The sequence below is a fragment of the Scyliorhinus canicula genome, chromosome 1, assembly GCF_902713615.1.
Source record: "Scyliorhinus canicula chromosome 1, sScyCan1.1, whole genome shotgun sequence".
Classification (NCBI taxonomy): domain Eukaryota; kingdom Metazoa; phylum Chordata; class Chondrichthyes; order Carcharhiniformes; family Scyliorhinidae; genus Scyliorhinus; species Scyliorhinus canicula.
The window spans coordinates 45,446,464-45,465,056 of NC_052146.1; the positions used below are offsets into that span (position 1 = coordinate 45,446,464).

The 18,593-nt window shown below is 39.1% G+C and overlaps 1 protein-coding gene across 1 annotated transcript in view; it reads left to right on the forward strand.

The window, feature by feature from the left end:
- Nucleotides 1-18,593, forward strand: part of slc15a4 (solute carrier family 15 member 4) — a 122,665-nt gene that overhangs the window by 75,959 nt on the left and 28,113 nt on the right. The window contains exons 6-7 of the mRNA XM_038790263.1: nt 2,445-2,600; nt 14,411-14,569. Coding sequence (XP_038646191.1) covers nt 2,445-2,600; nt 14,411-14,569 — 315 coding nt within the window. The remainder of the gene's footprint in view (nt 1-2,444; nt 2,601-14,410; nt 14,570-18,593) is intronic.

Sequence of the window (18,593 nt, forward strand, 5' to 3'; positions counted from 1 at the left end):
AATGTGTTTCCAAATTTACAGATTTCAAATAATGTACATTTTCTAAGTGAAACTTTCAATGTCAAGTTCTAACTATTCCATTTCATTTTCGTTTCACATAGCTTGGGCATCACAGTGGACCTGTTTAGCTAGTTCATAATTTTCCTTGAGGGGTGTTATCTGTCAGTTCCAGAGATGAATTTCTTATAATTTGCTACTGTTGCTTTGATACATCCAAACTCTCAAATGAGCTGCTTTGGATGTTGAAATTTAATCTCTGCACATGTCATATCGCAAGTCACTAGAGACTCTAGTTTTGCGCATCCTTCAACAAACTAGGATTACATGAGATACTTACTATCAATAAAATTGTCTTTATTTCTAAGCTTAAAAAATTGTGCAAAAGCGAAAAAAAGAAATTAAGTTAGCATCTTGATTAGAATTTTTTCCCCCTCAGGGCGCCGAGGACCCAGCCCAGGGTCACTGTCTGTGTGGATTTGCACATTGTCTACATGGGTCTTACCCCCACAACCCAAAGATATGCAGGGTAGGTGGATTGGACAGCGCTAAATTGCCCTTAATTGGGGCGAAGAAATGAATTGAGTACTTTAAATTTATTTTTTAAAAGATTCCCCCCCTCCCCGTTTTAATCCAACTTTCTGTTTGTAAAATAAATTGTACCTCGCTCTGGCCCTTCTGATTTCAGCACTTGAAGATTTTAATGAATGGTATAAATAATGTGCTATTTGTCTGAATGCAAGCATTTAAATTCTACTCCCTCCCCATTATGGTACTCTTCTACTTTGTGAGTTCCCTGCATATTCAGTTGCACTAACCAAATCTGAACCAAGGGCTGCATGTGGCGCAGTGGTTAGCACTGGGACTGATGCGCTGAGGACCCGGGTTCGATTTCCCGGCCGTGCGTCACTGTCCATGTGGAGTTTGCACATTCTCCCCATGTCTGTGTGGGTTTCAACCCCAGAACCCAAAGATGTGCTGGTTAGGTGGATTGGCCACGCTAAATTGTCCCTTAATTGGGAAAAAAAATAATAATTGGGTACCCTAAATTTATGTTAAAAGAAATTAAATCTGAACCAGTTTTAAAGAGCATTGTAATGACAGTTAACGGCAATAATGAGTGATTCAAAGTTTCCACTTTTCACTCATTTGTTTTGTTCAGATGAAATTATAAAACTGAATAATGGTTTAGAATTGGGAATTGAATCTCATTTTATCAAATGTAGTTTTACATATTTCATGATTCACATTGTTAAGATCTCCATAAAGACAGATGAAGTTCAAAAAGAAATTCAAACCTCCAGCTGAAAGGATGACGCAGCAAGATTTCACGTTTTAATATGTTTTCTTATTGGAAATCTAATTCTATGGATTAAACACTATATTCTGGCAATTTATACTTTAAACAGAATACTCCTCGGCTTATTTTTAGCATAACCAAAAAAAAAACTTTGCAGGAAACATAAATATTCAATTCTCCCAGAATCAGCTCAAAAGGATTCCTCATTCCCAAAGTTTTCTTCTGTTGTTCTCCTCTCTCAGCTTGGTAACGTCTAACCCTAGAAATGTCCTTCACAGTAGGAGCATTACTGGAGATGATGGTCTCTCAAGCCAGGCAAATCTTCCAGCTTCATTTTAGCTCCTCACACATTTTATCATTCTAATCTGAGTGTGCATTCCATCTCTCACTTGTGAACTTGCTCACTCTGGCAGACTAACCTGTCTGTGATATTTTAGGAAAGCCTGTAACCTGACATCTCCTCTCAAAGCCCTAAAGGGCATTAGTGAACTAACCAGATGGGTTGTTACAACAATGATTTCATGATCATCATTAAATTATTTAATTCTATATTCAAATTTCACATCTGCCATGATGAGATTTAAACCTGGGTCCTCCTGTATCTCTGTATTACTAGTCCAGTGACAATACCATTACATCACCACTTCCCCTGATGCTAATTAATGATTCTTGGTTCCCAACTCTCTCATCTTTGATATAAATGGACAAATTAAAGCACAGTTGCTTTCAGCCTGACATTCTCAACCCTTTTCTGGGACTTTGGACTCTGTCTATCCACTGTTTGGAGACACAAATTGTTTTCATTGTTTCCAAATGTAAATACCTTGCACCTCCTTCGCAATAAAACAATCGGGGTTCCCTTTAATCCCTTGACAACCAAACCACCCAGTTTTAATGTACGCCAGTTGTCAAAACAAGTGAAAATATCCTCTTCATTTTGCCCTAAATAAAGACAATCCCAAAAGTGACAAACTTGAGCCTCAATTGTAGCAATATGGTCTTGAAGACTGAAATTTCAAAGCCAAGAGTAAATCCATAAAATATGTAATGGTTTGTTTACAAGATAAATATGACGATGTAACCAAAGACTTGAGGATTAATAGACTGCATACATGTTAGTTATCAAATATCCTGTTATTCATTTCAGGAATTCTGGAGGATCAACGCTTGAATAGCCTACGGAATGGTACTGTTGAGCAACAGATTGGGAATGTGTGGTACAATGCTGCACCATTATCAATATGGTGGCAAATTCCACAGTATGTAATGATCGGGATTAGTGAAGTATTTGCAAGTATAGCAGGTAAGCATTGAAAACAACTAATAGGATTTTTGGATTGTGTAAGTAATTACCTTCTTGTACTTCCTGCTGTTGTACATGTACAGAAGGAGTAGCTGAATCTAAACCAATATTCTCTTGCTGCAAGGCACCAGAGCAGTAAAGTAATGAAATTCAGGTAACTTAATTAGACACGAAGATTAAATATTATGGATGTTGTGTGAATGAGATTGAATATCAAACTTGGAATTAATTTCTAGTTTGCTGTGTATGTATATGTCAACTTTGTTCAAATTGACCTCTTTGAATTTATAACACTTGTGCGAGAAGTGACAAAATTCTACTTCAATTACTCATATAAGGAGGGCAGCACAATGTTGTCGCCATTCAATAATGTTGAATGCATTCACCTTGGTTTTCCTTCCGAACACCAGGGTATGTATATTATTTATATTTATATATATATATATATATATATATCTATCTCTTTCCTGCGAAAGGGTATTTTGCAATACGTAACTTTCCAATTGCAGGAACTAGAGGTAGCGGCTACACATCCAACTTCAAGACTCAATTTATTTTCTGTATGATGTGTCTGTTTCACGGCCACTAACACAAATTACCTACCACGAACAGTGTAAATTGTTCTATGTTATCTCCATGGGACCTGACTAAGGTGTTTTGAAAGTCACACCACGACAGTATTGAATTGTTTCTTTGACACTTCAACATTTTAATTCAAGCCACAGAAAGTAAATACTTGATACTCTTTGCTGCATCACATTATTAATCAAGATGAAAGTTGACCCTTCGATTATCTCATTGCCAAATGAATTGAAATTCTTTCGGGGTCACGTTTTACGTTTGCCTCACATTTGGTCGCATTTATTTCCTTTAATGAAACTGCTAGGTAATGACTACATGGTGATATCAATCAGGTGCAATTGATTTGTAAGCCAATAAGACATTACCAAAATCAAGGTTAACATTGGGTATGTAGGATACACATGACCAAGGCCCAGCAGTTCACTCATCCCAGTCATAGTTTGATACATCTGGGATCTTGCATGACATTTTGTAGATAACCAATGTCAAATAAGGTGAACTGTAATTTGGTGTTGTTTTAGTTAAATTTAACAGTTTTTCCAAGGATTTTTTTTTTGACCTTCGTTGTTTTATGTTCTGTTAATTTCTAGCATTTTATATATCGGAATTATTGAACTACTACAGTTAAATATCAATGCATTTATTTCTTTTCAAATCTTCCTTCTGTCTGTGGGTCCTCAACAATATCCTAGCTTTATTATCTTAAATTATCTCTTGTGATTATCACTACTGAGTGCGCAAGTGAATCTGCGCATTGAATTTGTAAACAGCAAATCTTCCGGAGTATTTTGCCAGAATGAGAATGTAAGACAGATAAAGCACATTCCTGTCTTGTGTTGAATTAGCTATCCATCGAATTCCACGTTAAAGCAAAATAGTCATCATGCAATTATAAACCATAGGCACAGGACATTCAATCTTGAATCCTTTAGAAAGTTTAACTTCTGGGGATGCTTAAAATTAGTCCAAAGAGAAAAACTCCCAAAGTGGTCTTTTGCCTGATACAAAAGAGTAGTTGCGTCGCCCACTAAGCTAGCCAAGAATTTGTCAGTGGGATGTATTATATTGTAGCTCAGAATTATGTTGGAGGTAATTCATTAGTCCACCCTGTTGGTGAAGAACCTTGCCCAGCAGCAAATCATAAATGTGAACCAGCCGTGATTTTGCCTCACTCATTTTATCTGTGATGCTGAAGCTGCAAGGAATTCCAGTACAATATTAAAGTTGCTTGATTGTAAAGGTTACCTTTCATTACTGTGATAGCCCAATATTGGTAAAATAATTTAAGCACTTCTCACCTTATCATTTTTGCCGTTTTGTTTCTTTTTCTGATTAGCCATGTGCTATTCCATTTCATTATTTTAATTTGTATTGAATGAGGGGCTGGTTTAGCACAGTGGGCTAACCAGCTGGCTTGTAATGCAGAACAAGGGCCAGCAGTGCTGGTTCAATTCCCGTACCGGCTTCCCGAACAGGCGCCGACTAGGGGCTTTTCACAGTAACTTCATTGAAGCTTGCTTGTGACAATAAGCGATTATATATTATCATATCTATTTATTTATTTTTTTTTAAAAAGCGCTTCACTTGCTTTCTTGCTGCATCTTCTACCCATTTTGAAACGAAGCAATTTGGGAAAAAAAAACAGCATTACTTATAAAATGACTTTAAAGACTGAGATTATTCATGACAACTGAATTCTGAAGATTTAATTCTGTCCCAGAGCTACAACTAAGCCATGCTATAAATGAAATGAAATGAAAATCGCTTATTGTCACAAGTAAGCTTCAAGTGAAGATACTGTGAAAAGCCCCTAGTCGTCACATTCTGGCGCCTGTTCGGGGAGGCTGGTACAGGAATTGAACCGTGCTGCTGGCCTGCCTTGGTCTGCTTTCAAAGGGCTAATTTTGCATCCAGTCTGGATAGGTTAGAATGGGACAAAGTCCCCAGCCCAGATAACCCATAATCTGAGATAACTTGACTGTGGTACAGTATGGAATAGAAGGTCGACCTACATGCAGTAATGATTTATGGGCTTGTATTTAAAAGAATAGTGATAAAACAATTCCTATATGATTTCTTGATTAATAAAAACTATGTATTTTTAAGGAAGTATAATATTCCTGTCATTTTCTGTCACCCAACATGCCATGCTTCAAAATTAAATTGGTAAAACTGAATATATAAGCTAAAAGGATAACAGTAGATATAACATCTGGATAAACCGTGGTCACATTTGTCAGCTATCTTGCATATTGTGACACGTTATCCTCAACCTGCCGTTTTAACAATTATTTTTTCAGTCCGATCCATCATCACTAATGAAGGAGCTTCTGCTTCTTATCTTTATTATTGAACTTGAAAATAAAACCCTTCAATCCTGAAATTGCTCTTTTCTTTTTTGCAGCGTCAGCTGCATGCTCTCTTCCCTGCACCATGTAAAAGCTAGTTTTTGCATTGGATTCATGAGTTCCTCATTTTTTTTTTCTTTGAAACTGATTACTTGAAATTATGCAATATTCTGGCTTCTCTGCCCAAGGAAAGATGATTTTAGTATGGCGAATAGATGTTTAAAAACAATTTTTATGATACATTTTAAATAATCATAGCCAAGCTACAAAATCTACTGAAGGAGTCCAGTATAGTGCCACACGCAGCCCTGACTGTGTGCAAATGGGTCGGCAATTGGCTATGATATCTGGAGAAACTAAATAAATACCAATATATTATGTAAGAATTTGCAGCTAGGGTTTCAGAAATGGATTGGCTGTGATTAAAGTTGTGCTCACTTTAGTGAAATTAATTGCATATGTATATAGCATTCTCAAACTTTCTTAAGGTTGAAATTTCGATGAACTGGCTCCTCCAGAATGGCAACAGATTGGGACAAGCCACATCCTGAATTATGAGACTGACGATTCACTTACGCACTCATGCTGGCACATGGGTGTTCATGTGGGATTTCATGTGGGTGAGGGTAATTCTGGTCTGAAACCTCAACCTGCCATCTACATAAAGCTCTTCAGTAAATATCAGAGCTACTGGCCAGAACTTCAAAAATGGCAGTCACAGTCAGATTGTCAATCCGCTCCTTCTTACCCAGGTCATGAACTGCATGTTTCTTGCCTGCACTTCTGACATGGGCCTGGTGAAAAATATGTAGCGCAGCTGGTTCCTGTGGCCTTCATGTGTAGGGCAGGTCCCTGAGGCCGCCTTGTGTAGGGCAGCAATGTCTGGTGATGTGAAGCCATTCCCCATTTTTATGACCCTAGTGCCATAAACCAGATTTGTTTAAAGACCCCTCCTCACTCTCTCACTCTGAGAAGTCAGGGAGAAGGCAAGTACATATGGTAAGTGGGCAGGTTGGGTAAGGGGTGGGGAGGACCCGTGGGTCGGCGGGGTGAGGTGATCAGTTGGGAAGTGGGGCTCCATCGAGGAGTCAGGGGTCAGTACCATCGCTTTCCAAAGTTTGATGTGGCTTTAATCCTTCTAGCTTTTCCTCGGTAACTATTCTGCAAAGAGAATCGGAACTTCCAAACTCTGCTTGAAAATCAGAGCATTGGATGGTTCCCAGAGCAGGGTAATTGCCCATTGGAAGCTTCAACTTCCCGGTCAATTCCTATGCAGTGTTTGAATGGGGACTTCCGGGAAGTCGCCCAGTGCATCTCCTGGGGTAAATCTGGGGAATGATACCAACACTCCCTGCCCAAACCCCAGAGACCAGAGGTTCAGGATCATTGTGTTAATGAAGGAACCTCAGATGGTATCCAAATAGAACACAGACACCAAGCAAAAAGCCCATCACCTAGATGAAGTCTCCATTCCTTTAACTCCCATTGGAGCATTTTTTTATATGTTCAAATGGGATTTCCTTTGGCGAGCAGAATCTTTGGGCCTTTTCTGCAGCTTCAGCAGAATATGCCAATGCTCACCTGCCATTTCCTTCCTTCAGGTAATGACCTTGTTGTCTGAGGGTTGCTGATCATATCTTATGCCGATCATATCTTGTGCCATAATATTGTGGGACAAGGAGGTAGGCCCCAAGAACGACCTCAGCTAGTACAAGGATTTAACCCATATTGTTCTGCACTGCACTCTAGCCGTATAGCCAATTGAGTTAACTAGCCCATCATCTGGCATTCGTGCTGATAAAGCTCTTAAAAGGCATTCTGAATTGAACTCCTACATGAACCTCTGAGCTCTTTAGATATGCCTCCTCTGGCATAGAGGAGTAGGCCCATGCCAAACTCCACTGTTTTCCTAAATGTGTGATTGGAAATTGGGGTAGAAATGATTATGCTCCATTTTCTAGTTCCCAGATCTGAGATCCATCCCACTGATGCCTTGACCCAGTTGGAACTTTGGGCCCTTATTCTTTGAAAAGTAAAAACAACTCTCCCTTCAGACGGAAATACCTAAATTTGCAGTGCTGTGTTGGAAAGCTGGTGCAGTTTTTGAGATCTAAATGTATTTTCTTACATTCAATTGCTGAGGTTGCATATAAGCATTATCATTCAAAGATGACACCTTAATTTTATTGTTAGTGTAATACGTGAAATTGAAGAACAATGCTGGTTATGTTGTGGAGCTGGAAGTTGTTGCCTTAGTAGTTTTACTATGTCATGCATCTTAGTACTAATTACATCTCGTACGCTAAATCATTTGAATTTAGTGTCACCATATAGCATTTCTTTCCAATTGTACAATAACAAGTTGTGAAAGATTAGGATAGGAAGTTATTGTCCAAATTCGTGGGGCAAAGCTGACAGGTGGTGTTCAGTGTGGGAAATTGAGATCATCCACTCTGGACCTAAGGAAAGACAAATCTATTCTGACCGGACAGTCCAGAACAAGAGGGCATCACCTTGAAATTAGAGCCAAGTCATTCAATAGTGATGTCTGAAAACACTTCTTTGCTCAAAGGGGAGTGGAAATCTGGAAAACACAAAAAGAACCCAGGTCAGCTGAAAATGTAAAAATAGAGATTGATAGATCTTTGGTAAACAGGAGGTATTAAGTATTATAAGGCTAAGGATGGGATTAGAATACAGATCAACCCCATGATCTTTGAAGAGGACAATTTGGGCATCCTTGGGTATGAAAGAGTATACAGCAACCTTTTTAAAACCTACAGTTCCAGCAATTTGCTGAAGAAGTTGAATCCTTCAATTTCAGACTATGGAATTGCCATGTGTAACAGGTATTGCAAGGACACTGTCTCTGAGAATTATGTTACAATTCAAGGCCTATTCTACAATGTGTGACGAGGTACAATTGTGATGACCCCAGTAAGTCTGCTGATAGCAAAAGGGATTTAATGGCTACACCCAGACATCGGACTACCGATATCACTAATTGCAAGACAACATGCGTGACTTTGTAATGATTTGATGTGATTGGTTAAGTATTCTCTTACACTATGCATGATGTGACCTTCATCGATAGTCATGATTGGGCATAGATAACTATAACAAATTATTGGTATATGCTAATTTCTTGTACTTTAATTTCAAAGTATAACTATCTGGACCATTCTTGAATTTGGGCTTTTTGGTGTCCTAATTGGAATGCCGATAGCCCTCACTACAGCTTGTAAATAAAAATAGTGTCTTCGTCTGGTGTCTCATGAGAGTGAGGGTGAAGTACACTACGGTCAAATAGCTGTATAATTTTCCCCTCAACAATCTAATTGACTGGTGGAAGTAGTTTGAGTAGCTGAATAGCCAGCTCCTGTGCTTGGAGTACAACATTTTCAAAAGCAACAAATATTCATTCTGCTTAACCTACGCCTTTTCGAAAGTAAAGTGTCCTTTATTTAGCATCTAAATTTTCCAAATATGTTATGTAAACCAGTGCCAGTTGGTTTGTTTGTGATGTCTCTAATTATTTTTAAAAAATTAGAGGTTCAGTCATTTGGTCTGCAAATCCAACAGCCGAACATCAATTTCTAGAGTGCCCTGTTCTAGAATTTCTCACCCATTTTTGATAAATAAGAACATAAGAACTAGGAGCAGGAGTAAGCCATCTGGCCCCCACGCCTGCTCCCCCATTCAATGAGATCATGGCTGATCTTTTGTGGACTCAGCTCCACTTTCCGGCCCGAACACCATAACCCTTAATCCCTATATTCTTCAAAAAATTATCTATCTTGGGCAGCACGGTGGCCTAGTGGTTAGCACAACCGCCTCACGGCGCTGAGGTCCCAGGTTCGATCCTGGCTCTGGGTCACTGTCCGTGTGGAGTTTGCACATTCTCCCCGTGTCTGCGTGGGTTTCGCCCCCACAGCCCAAAAATGTGCAGAGTAGGTAGATTGGCCACGCTAAATTGCCCCTTAATTAGAAAAAATAATTGGCTAATCTAAATTTTTAAAAAAAAATTATCTATCTTTATTTTAAAAACATTTAATGAAGGAGACTCAACCGCTTCACTGGGCAAGGAATTCCATAGATTTACAACCCTTTGGGTGAAGAGGTTCCTCTTAAACTCAGTCCTAAATTTACTTCCCCTTATTTTGAGGCTATGCCCCCTAGTTCTGCTTTCACCCGCCAGTGGAAACAACCTGCCCGCATCTATCCTATCTATTCCCTTCATAATTTTATATGTTTCTATAAGGTCCCCCCCCACATCCTTCTAAATTCCGAGTACAGTCCCAGTCTACTCAACCTCTCCTCGTAATCCAACCCCTTCAGCTCTGGGATTAACCTAGTGAATCTCCTCTGCACACCCTCCAGCACCAGTACGTCCTTTCTCAGGTAAGGAGACCAAAACTGAACACAATACTCCAGGTGTGGCCTCACTAACACCTTATACGTGTCATAATGTCCCCATCCCAGACATTCATACCTTGCACGTGTCCATTTATAACTAATAATTAATAATAACCTTTATTAGTGTCACAAATAGGTGTACACTAACACTGCAATAATATTACTGTGAAAAGCCCCTCATACCTGTTCGGGTACACTGAAGGGAAAATTCAGAATGTCCAATTCACCTAACAAGCACATCTTTCAAGACTGGGAGGAAACCGGAGCACCCGGAGGAAACCCATGCAGACACTGGGAGAACGTGAAGGCTCCACACAGTGACCCAAGCCGGGAATTAAACACAGGTCCCTGGTGCTGGAGCAACAGTGCTACCATGCCGTCTGTAGCACAATTAAGATTTCATAATGTATAACATACGAGTATAGACATCCAATCACAATTTGGGCGCATCTACTTAATTATGATATCACTAAGCACGTATTTTTCTCTATTTGCCTACTACTAGACATAACTATGATAAGAATGTTTGGGCAGTGATGTGTGAACTCCCTTGCCCATTGTCCCTTGTTTTAGTGGACAACACGTAAGCTGCAGCTGCAAAATGATCAAATGAGTTTTTGTGTGCAGACTCTGACTAAATCTCCCTTATAATTAAACACAGTAAGGAATACATGGTCATCAAATGTTATCTATAGGCAGCTTGAAACTAAGGCAGCTAGTGTTATTTTCAAAATGCTGTCTCTGCAGTCTTGAGAATACAGCAGTTAGCAGCTTGTACGGTTTTTACTTTTTAAACCTTTCACATCACACTCCTGACTTGCACCTTGTGGATGGTAGACAGACTTTGGGGAGCCCAGAAGGCAGTTACCGTAGGATTCTCAGCTGCTAACCTCTTGTAGTCAAAGTTGGCGCGATTTAACACTCAAAAAAAAAAAATGTTTTTTTTAAAAATCTCCCTTTGAGTGCATAAAGTAGGGTCTTTCTCAGGGTTTTTTTGGCCTCGGTCAGGAAGGCCCTGCCAAGGCTGCACTTACCTCGGACCCCCTTCTCATCCAACATCTTTGAGGGCAGGGCATCCCCTGACCTAATCCCTGACACCTTGGCACTGGTGCCAGGGTGTCAGTGGGAGTGCCAGGGTGCCACTCTGCCCAGTGTCCGATGACATAGGGGGTCCCGATGGCCAGGGAGACAATGCCCAAATGCCGTTACGCCTAGTCCATGTTTGTGTGGACCAGTGCTAAACAGCGCCAAGGCGAAGTCTCCGAGATTCAGGCGTTCATTCCCGTGCCTCAGGAAAATTGGGCACCAACATATTTAAATGTCACTTAAGTATGTTAATCCTAGTGTCACAAATCTGGAGATTTAACAGCCTCATAGTGTCACCGAGTCGGGCGCGACGAGGCCATTCGATCGTGCCCAGCATTTATGTAGCTAGTTCAGTTCAGTTTCTGGTCAATTGTAACTGTGCGGATGGTGATAGTGGGAGATTCGGCGATGGTAGTGCCATTGAATGAGGTATAATTTCTGGTATTTGTGGGATGCTAATGTTACCACTTGTCAGCCCAACCCTGGGTATTGTCCAGGTGATGCGGCATTTGCATGTGGACTGCATACATTTTCTGAGGAGTCACAAATGGTGTTGAATATTATGCTGTCATCAGCAAATATCCCCACTTCTGACTTTGTGATGGATGGGAGGTCATTGAAGCAGCTGAAGATGATTGTGCCCAGGACATTGCCCTGAGGAACTCCTGCAGTGTTGCCCTTGAACTGAGATGATTGACCTCCCAACAACCACAACCATCTTCCTTTGTGCCAGGCATGACTCCAACCATTGGAGAGTTTTACTCCTGATTCTCATTGAGTCCAGTTTTGTCATGGCACGTTGCTGCCAAATCTTGGTCAAATGCTACCTTGATATCAAGGGCAGTCACACTCTCCTCGCTTCTGGAGTTCAGCTCTTTGGACCATGTTTGAATCAAAGCTGCAATGAGGTCAGGAGCTGAGTGGCCCTGGCTGAACCCAAGTGAGGGTCACTGAGCAGGTTATTGCTAAGCAAGTGTTGCTTGATATCATTGTTAATTACCCCTTCCATCACGATCGAGAAGAGATTGATGGAGTGGTAATCTGCCATGTTAGATTTATCCTACATTGTAGGTATTAGACATTCCTGGGCAATTTTCTATATTGTTGGGTAAGTGCTAGTGCTGTAGCTGTACTGGAACAGCTTGGCTAGATGCATGGTAAATTCTGGAACACAAGTCTGAAGTACTTTGGTAGAATATTGTCAGACTGTTGTTTTTGTAGCATCCAGTGCCTTCAAATGGCCTTCAAACTGGCTTTCAGGGTTTCGTTGTTTGTATTAGTCTGTTATCATTTATTTATTCTCAGAGCTGTTCATTTGGCTAGTTGATGAGCTCTTCATAATGATTATCCAGGGGTTTAATTCCTCATCATACCTTCGTACCAGAAGGTTGTTCACTAAAATAACTATTTTATTTCTATACATGTTAGGAATTGGGGAAAATTAAGATTTTAAAAATGAAATTTTAGATAAGAAAATAAAATGGGAAGATGTTTAAAAAGAGATGTTTAGATGCAAATTAGCATTTCAGTGAGAAAAGCAAGTGTTTACGTACTTGACTAGAGGAAAACAATGGGGATATAGAAAAGGCAACGTCAAAGTAGAGACATAAGGAAAGGGCATGTACATGCAAAAAACAACACGTGGTTGATCACATCAAAGGGGAAAAAATAGTATATCCATAGCACAATGGCTGGGGAAAAAAGGGAGGCCGAGACAAATACAGGCACAGCTACCATCAGTCACACCCAGCTGCCGAAATGGTCTCCCAAAAACAAGTTATTGCTAAACGGGCTGGTTAAGATCAAAACTTGAACCGAGCAGATTTTTCCTTACTGAAACTGAAGACGGTTCACGCAAATGTGGCCACGTAACCTGTGGGGCTTGCTGGATTTAGCTCATCAAATTATATAATGTTGGATGTTGTATAGAATCAAAGACCGTCTCTGAGTTCAGGGAATGTAAGTAGTTGGAATTGAGGAGTAACTTTCTGTAATACTGTGTGTGTATATAGCCGTCAGTGTATTGGTGCGTTGTAGTGCATTACGATCCTTCTTGTAGTGTTTTTTTATTTCAAGTTTATTCTTTTAAATTATCCACACAAGGACTGGACTATTCGTCACTGGTTCACATTTTTCTCAAATTGAAAATATGTACCACCAAGAACCGGCCGGTGTTCCAAGTTAACTTTCTTGGTTTTGAGATACTCTGACATTTAATATCAGCGGGGTTCGTAACACACACCAGTTTGAACAAGCAACTTGATTGAGCAAAGTTATCTGGGAATCCTAACACAGCTTTGAAGTATGGTTATTTTGTTTTAGGTATCTATCCAGTTGCTCTCCTTGCCTTATCCAAGGCCCCTTTCTGGGCCAGGTACAACTATCATCGCCTAAGAATCATTCCAGTAGCTTTGTTTCAACAGACCCATTGTACAGATCACCAAGATTTAAAATGGTTGTAATAATAGATCACTTTCACAGTGGCATGTAGTACCATTATTTGCATTAACAAAATAGCATTTCTGAATGGTAAGGTGCAGTAGGACAGTGCTAAAAATCTTGAGCATGGGCTCGAGGATTAGCCTGTGTACCTTTTTGATTGCAAGGTCAAATTAAATTGTATTAAAAGTAATCTTAAATTTTATTGAACTTCTGTGTTTTTCAATTGTAGGCCGGGTTTTTTCAGTCCCGTCTTTATGCCCGATCTCAGCCTATTCTGAACTGTTGTAGCTAAAACTATAAAGGATGTATTATCCAAACCTAAACTTCTAATACTATGTGCACGCTGTAGCTATGCTGCAGTATCCATTCCAGTTTGGCAGTATTCCATTTACGTTACCTGGTACCTATATTGCTAAAATTCAAATTCTACCATCCTGGAAAGATCCATGTTATTTATTTTCGTGATTAATTGGAGTTAGGTTTAAAAATTGCCTAGGATCCCAAGGTCCTATGTTGCTATTAAGCCCAGTTTGACATTGCGCTGTAATTATGCCATGTGTTGTCAAACCCAAATGATGTGAAACTACCACTCGAGGGAGTCTTGTGCTGCTTCTATCTTGAGCAGGTCAAGTTCTGATCTGTATCTAAGCTACAATTTTGCCTCTGAAGCAACGATTAAAACTTGAGAACTTTTTTTGCATTAATATTGAATAGATTCTGTATCAAAAATATATTTAAGAATTAAAATGTTTTTTCTCTGAATTTTGTCTTTAAAAAAATTAGAAATTTGCAGAATGTATGTAATGAATGCTTGCAATTATATTCAAAGCTGGAAAATAATTTAAGCAGAACAAAGATTAATCTGTATCCAGCTCGTGGCTCTTTGATGGGAGTATTTAAATTGCATCTAAAATTGTGCTCTTCATGGTTTTCCAGGTCTGGAGTTTGCTTACTCAGCTGCCCCCAAGTCAATGCAAAGTGCTATCATGGGCCTGTTCTTTTTCTTCACTGGAGTTGGTTCCTTTGTTGGTTCAGGGCTTCTAGCCCTAGTATCTATAAATTGGATTGGTTGGATGAACTGCAAGAGTGATTTTGGTGAGTAAGTGTGGTTTTATGTGAATAAATTAGAATGATGAAAAATCAATAAATTAGAAAAAAGATTGTTTTTGTTACTGTCTGCCACAAGAGCACATTGAATCTTTTTTAAATTTTTGGTGCATGGAGCATTCTTAATGAATGCATTTTCACTACAAAAATAATTCACTTGAGATGAAATCAAAACTTTTGTGTAATTTACCTTGTCCCAATTATTGGATTTTAGAATGAATGTCTATTTCCTTAAAAGGTTGCATTGTTTTATTTCCTTGGCATTGATGAAGGGTAACTCGCACATTCATAGTGCTACTTAAGGGGGTTTAATCTGTAAACCCTCGGGTCTTATCTACCATTTTGAAGAAAGGTCAGCAACATTGCACAGTTGTATCAAATCCAGTAAGCAGATTACTGCAATTACCGCATATCTCTCCAAAAGCTAAACACAAAAAAAAGTCCAGTTCATAAACTGCTGCTAAAATCATTTGAGAGAAGAAGATAGCCCTACAAAAATATGACATTGGTTGGTAAAGCTAAATTCCCAATCAGTCAGAGCACATTAGTCATACAATTTGAAGCAACCATTCAAATTGTGCAACATTGTATTATTGAGAGGAGGCATTACAATTTGCGATGCCACAAAGGTACATGGTTTGAATAATGTTACTTATCTGCAAAATCCATTACTGACAGTAATTAGATGCTGGTGTAGCCTATTCAATCGTAATACTACATGATTTTATTTTTCGACTTAGAGATAGATAGAGAAATACAGCACAGAACATGCCCTTCGGCCCACGATGTTGCGCCGAACTTTTGTCCTAGGTTAATCAAAGAATTTTGGACAATTTTTCATGGCCAATCCACCCAACCTGCACATCTTTGGACTGTGGGAGGAAACCGGAGTACCCGGAGGAAACCCACGCAGTCATTTTGACAGGGGCACTGCGCTTCACAGTCTCAAAGCCATTGTGGATTTAACCAATTTTGCTCCATCTCTAATATTATGACCATTTTATTATTGGTTTTATTTTAATTGGAGTAGTAAAGTGAAATGATTGAAAATATAGCAGCTGCATCAAGGTTTAAGTTCAAACACAGGTTTGGGTCTCTGATGGCTAATACCGGTTCTTCCTCTCTGCCCTGCCTTTCTTTTTGAATTATGGCTCACTGCCAAAATGGTGCTGGGGCATTGTAGGCAGCCATTAGATTTATGGTTAATATATAAAACCAGTGTTACTGCTAAGTTTTCAAGAGTAGCATCTAACCTACTCCCACAGTCAGTCAGGAATCTTCAAGGTTAGCGACTGTAACTTTATCGTTTTTGTCAATGCATTCATCCATTATTGATGAATTCACATTCACAGTATAAAACCAACAACATTACCTTAGGAGGGTTGGGGTGGAGAAAAGGAGAGGGCCGATAAAATGTACTCTTCTATACTGAGGTGACCCTTGTATCTCCCAATGGATGATTCACATTGGGCACACCTTTATTGTTAGAGCTCCATTTTTCCTTCAGTAGTGAATGCAATTGTTTTCGAAGTTAGCCATGGGCATTTGAGCTATTAGTGTACACTGACTATCTGACTAAATTGTTATGCATGCAGTCTTGTCTAATTTTCCATAGCAATGGAATTGCTGGTTTGCATATCTAGGTAACAGTATGTAATAGAACAGTATATCACTTTTTCAGTATGCAAAATATAAACATACTACCCTCTCCAGAGGAACTGTTACTGCTGTCAAATGCCAGCAGGTGACATCCCAGGGAACCTGGCTGAGATGCTCACTTATAAATTAACCAGTATCACCAAAGTATTGAGACAAATTATATGTCCTCCTGAAAAATACATGAGACTGATTGCAAATGAAAATGATCTCAACGTCTAGCTGAAGTGTTTAATGCACACTTTGACAAGCTTTCATTACACCTTTTCATTCATGATGATCAGCACTTTCAAGTGACATGGAATTTACATTCTGGTAGCCTGTCAATCATATTGTGAAAAGCTATATAAATCTATGCTTTCCCCATACCTTATTTGTTTGAACCTCTAGGATAATTGACAATAGGTCAATAAGTCTGCGAGCTATAAATCTGTTGGCACAGTGGAGTTTGGCCTGTTCAGCAGTGTTTGAAGATTCTGCTTTGGCTGTGAAAAGTTGGAATGGATGTTTTTTTAATGCACTATAAATGGGCAAATCATTAGTTGCTACTTATAGATGCAGTGATGTGATTCAGAATAGGTTAATTATTGTTTAGTTTTACTGATTCATGAATCCTTTTCATTCATCGCCTTCTCATTGCAAAAAGGATTAAGAGACTCTTTAAATTACATAAGTCAGTAACAGATTCTGACTGTTCTCCTAGCCATGAGGCTGTTATCTGGCCGGTTCAGTTTGGACATTATTAGTCAGCAAGACAAATGATTTCAATAGTCAAAGAAAAAAATAGGAATGCATAGTAAAAAGTTGGTTTAACTCTTGTTTCGTATTGAAGAGTAAAGTTGTTGAATTTAGTACAATACTTGCATCTAATATAGGCCCTCTATGATGAGAAAGCAAATTTCCCTCCGTATTTAAATCTCAGTCTAGTTATCTCCCATTTTTATGAATTTCTATTTTCTTATTTGGATTGAGGAAACATTAAGAATGTCCGATACGTGTTTGTGTTCTTCTGGCTTCTTTGACATAACTCACATTTTTGGAGTAAGAATCATGAAGGCTGACAAAAGAGGATGAAGACTAGTAGGATGTTGAATTATGCCTTTACTAGACTTCTTACTAAACCCAACTCCAAGCACCAATGATATCGCTGACTACTACTGATATTTACCAATCAGTACCTAAGAAATTAAATTCAACAAAAGGGCATGGATGTAAACATGAGAAGGCTTTCATAACGTATATGTGCTGAAGGACAGGAAAGTATGTTTGGATTGGATTTTGTTTATTGTACCAAGGTGCAGTGAAAAGTATTTTTCTGCGAGCAGCTCAACGGATCATTGAGTACATGAAAAGTAAAGGAAATAAAAGAAAATACATAATAGGGCAACACAAGGTACACAATGTAACTACATAACACCGTCATTGGGTGAAGCATGCAGGGGTGTAGTATTAATGAGGTCAGTCCGTAAGAAGGTCGTTTAGGAGTCTGGTAACAGCGGGGAAGAAGCTGTTTTTGAGTCTGTTTGTGCGTGTTCTCAGACTTTTGTATTTCCTGCCTGATGGAAGAAGTTGGAAGAGTCAGTAAGCAGGTGATTGTGCTTTACTCATTACTCTTCAATATGAAACAAGAGTTATACCAACTTTTTACTGTGCATTCCTATTTTTTTCTTTGACTATTGAAATTGATTATGCTGCCCGCTTTCCCCAGGCAGCGGGAGGTATAGATGGAGTTAATGGATTGGAGACTGGTTTGTGTGATGGACTGGGCTGAGTTCACGACTCTCTGTAGTTTCTTGCGGTCTTTGGCCGAGCAGTTGCCATACCAGGCTGTGATGTAGCCAGATGGGATGTTTTCTGTGGTGCATCTGCAAAAGTTGGTAAGAGTTAATGTGGACATGCCGAATTCCCTTAGTTTCCTGAGGAAGTATTGGCACTGTTGTGCTTTCTTGGTGGTAGAGTTGATGTGGGTGGACCAGGACAGATTTTTGGAGATGTGTACCCCTAGGGTTTTATGTAAATTTCAACAAAATATTAAACCAGTGGGGAAAATGAATTCAAGAGAGAGCATTGAATGCAAGATTTCTAAGAAGCTCTCAATTTGATAAAATGTTTAGCACATTTATACATGATAAATTAAAATATCAAAATACTGGTTCATTTCCCAATAATGATGGGAAGTTTGAAAGCTGCTGATAGAAATAGCCGATATTAGTTTTACACATATGTCTTTATCCAAGAAGAGAAGGTGAAGTTGTCCATGGATATTTGGGAACAACGGAGGATGAGGGCTATTATATGCAAATAAAATGGTTATGCAAGGTTCAAGAAACATGGACAATACATTTTAAAGGTTATT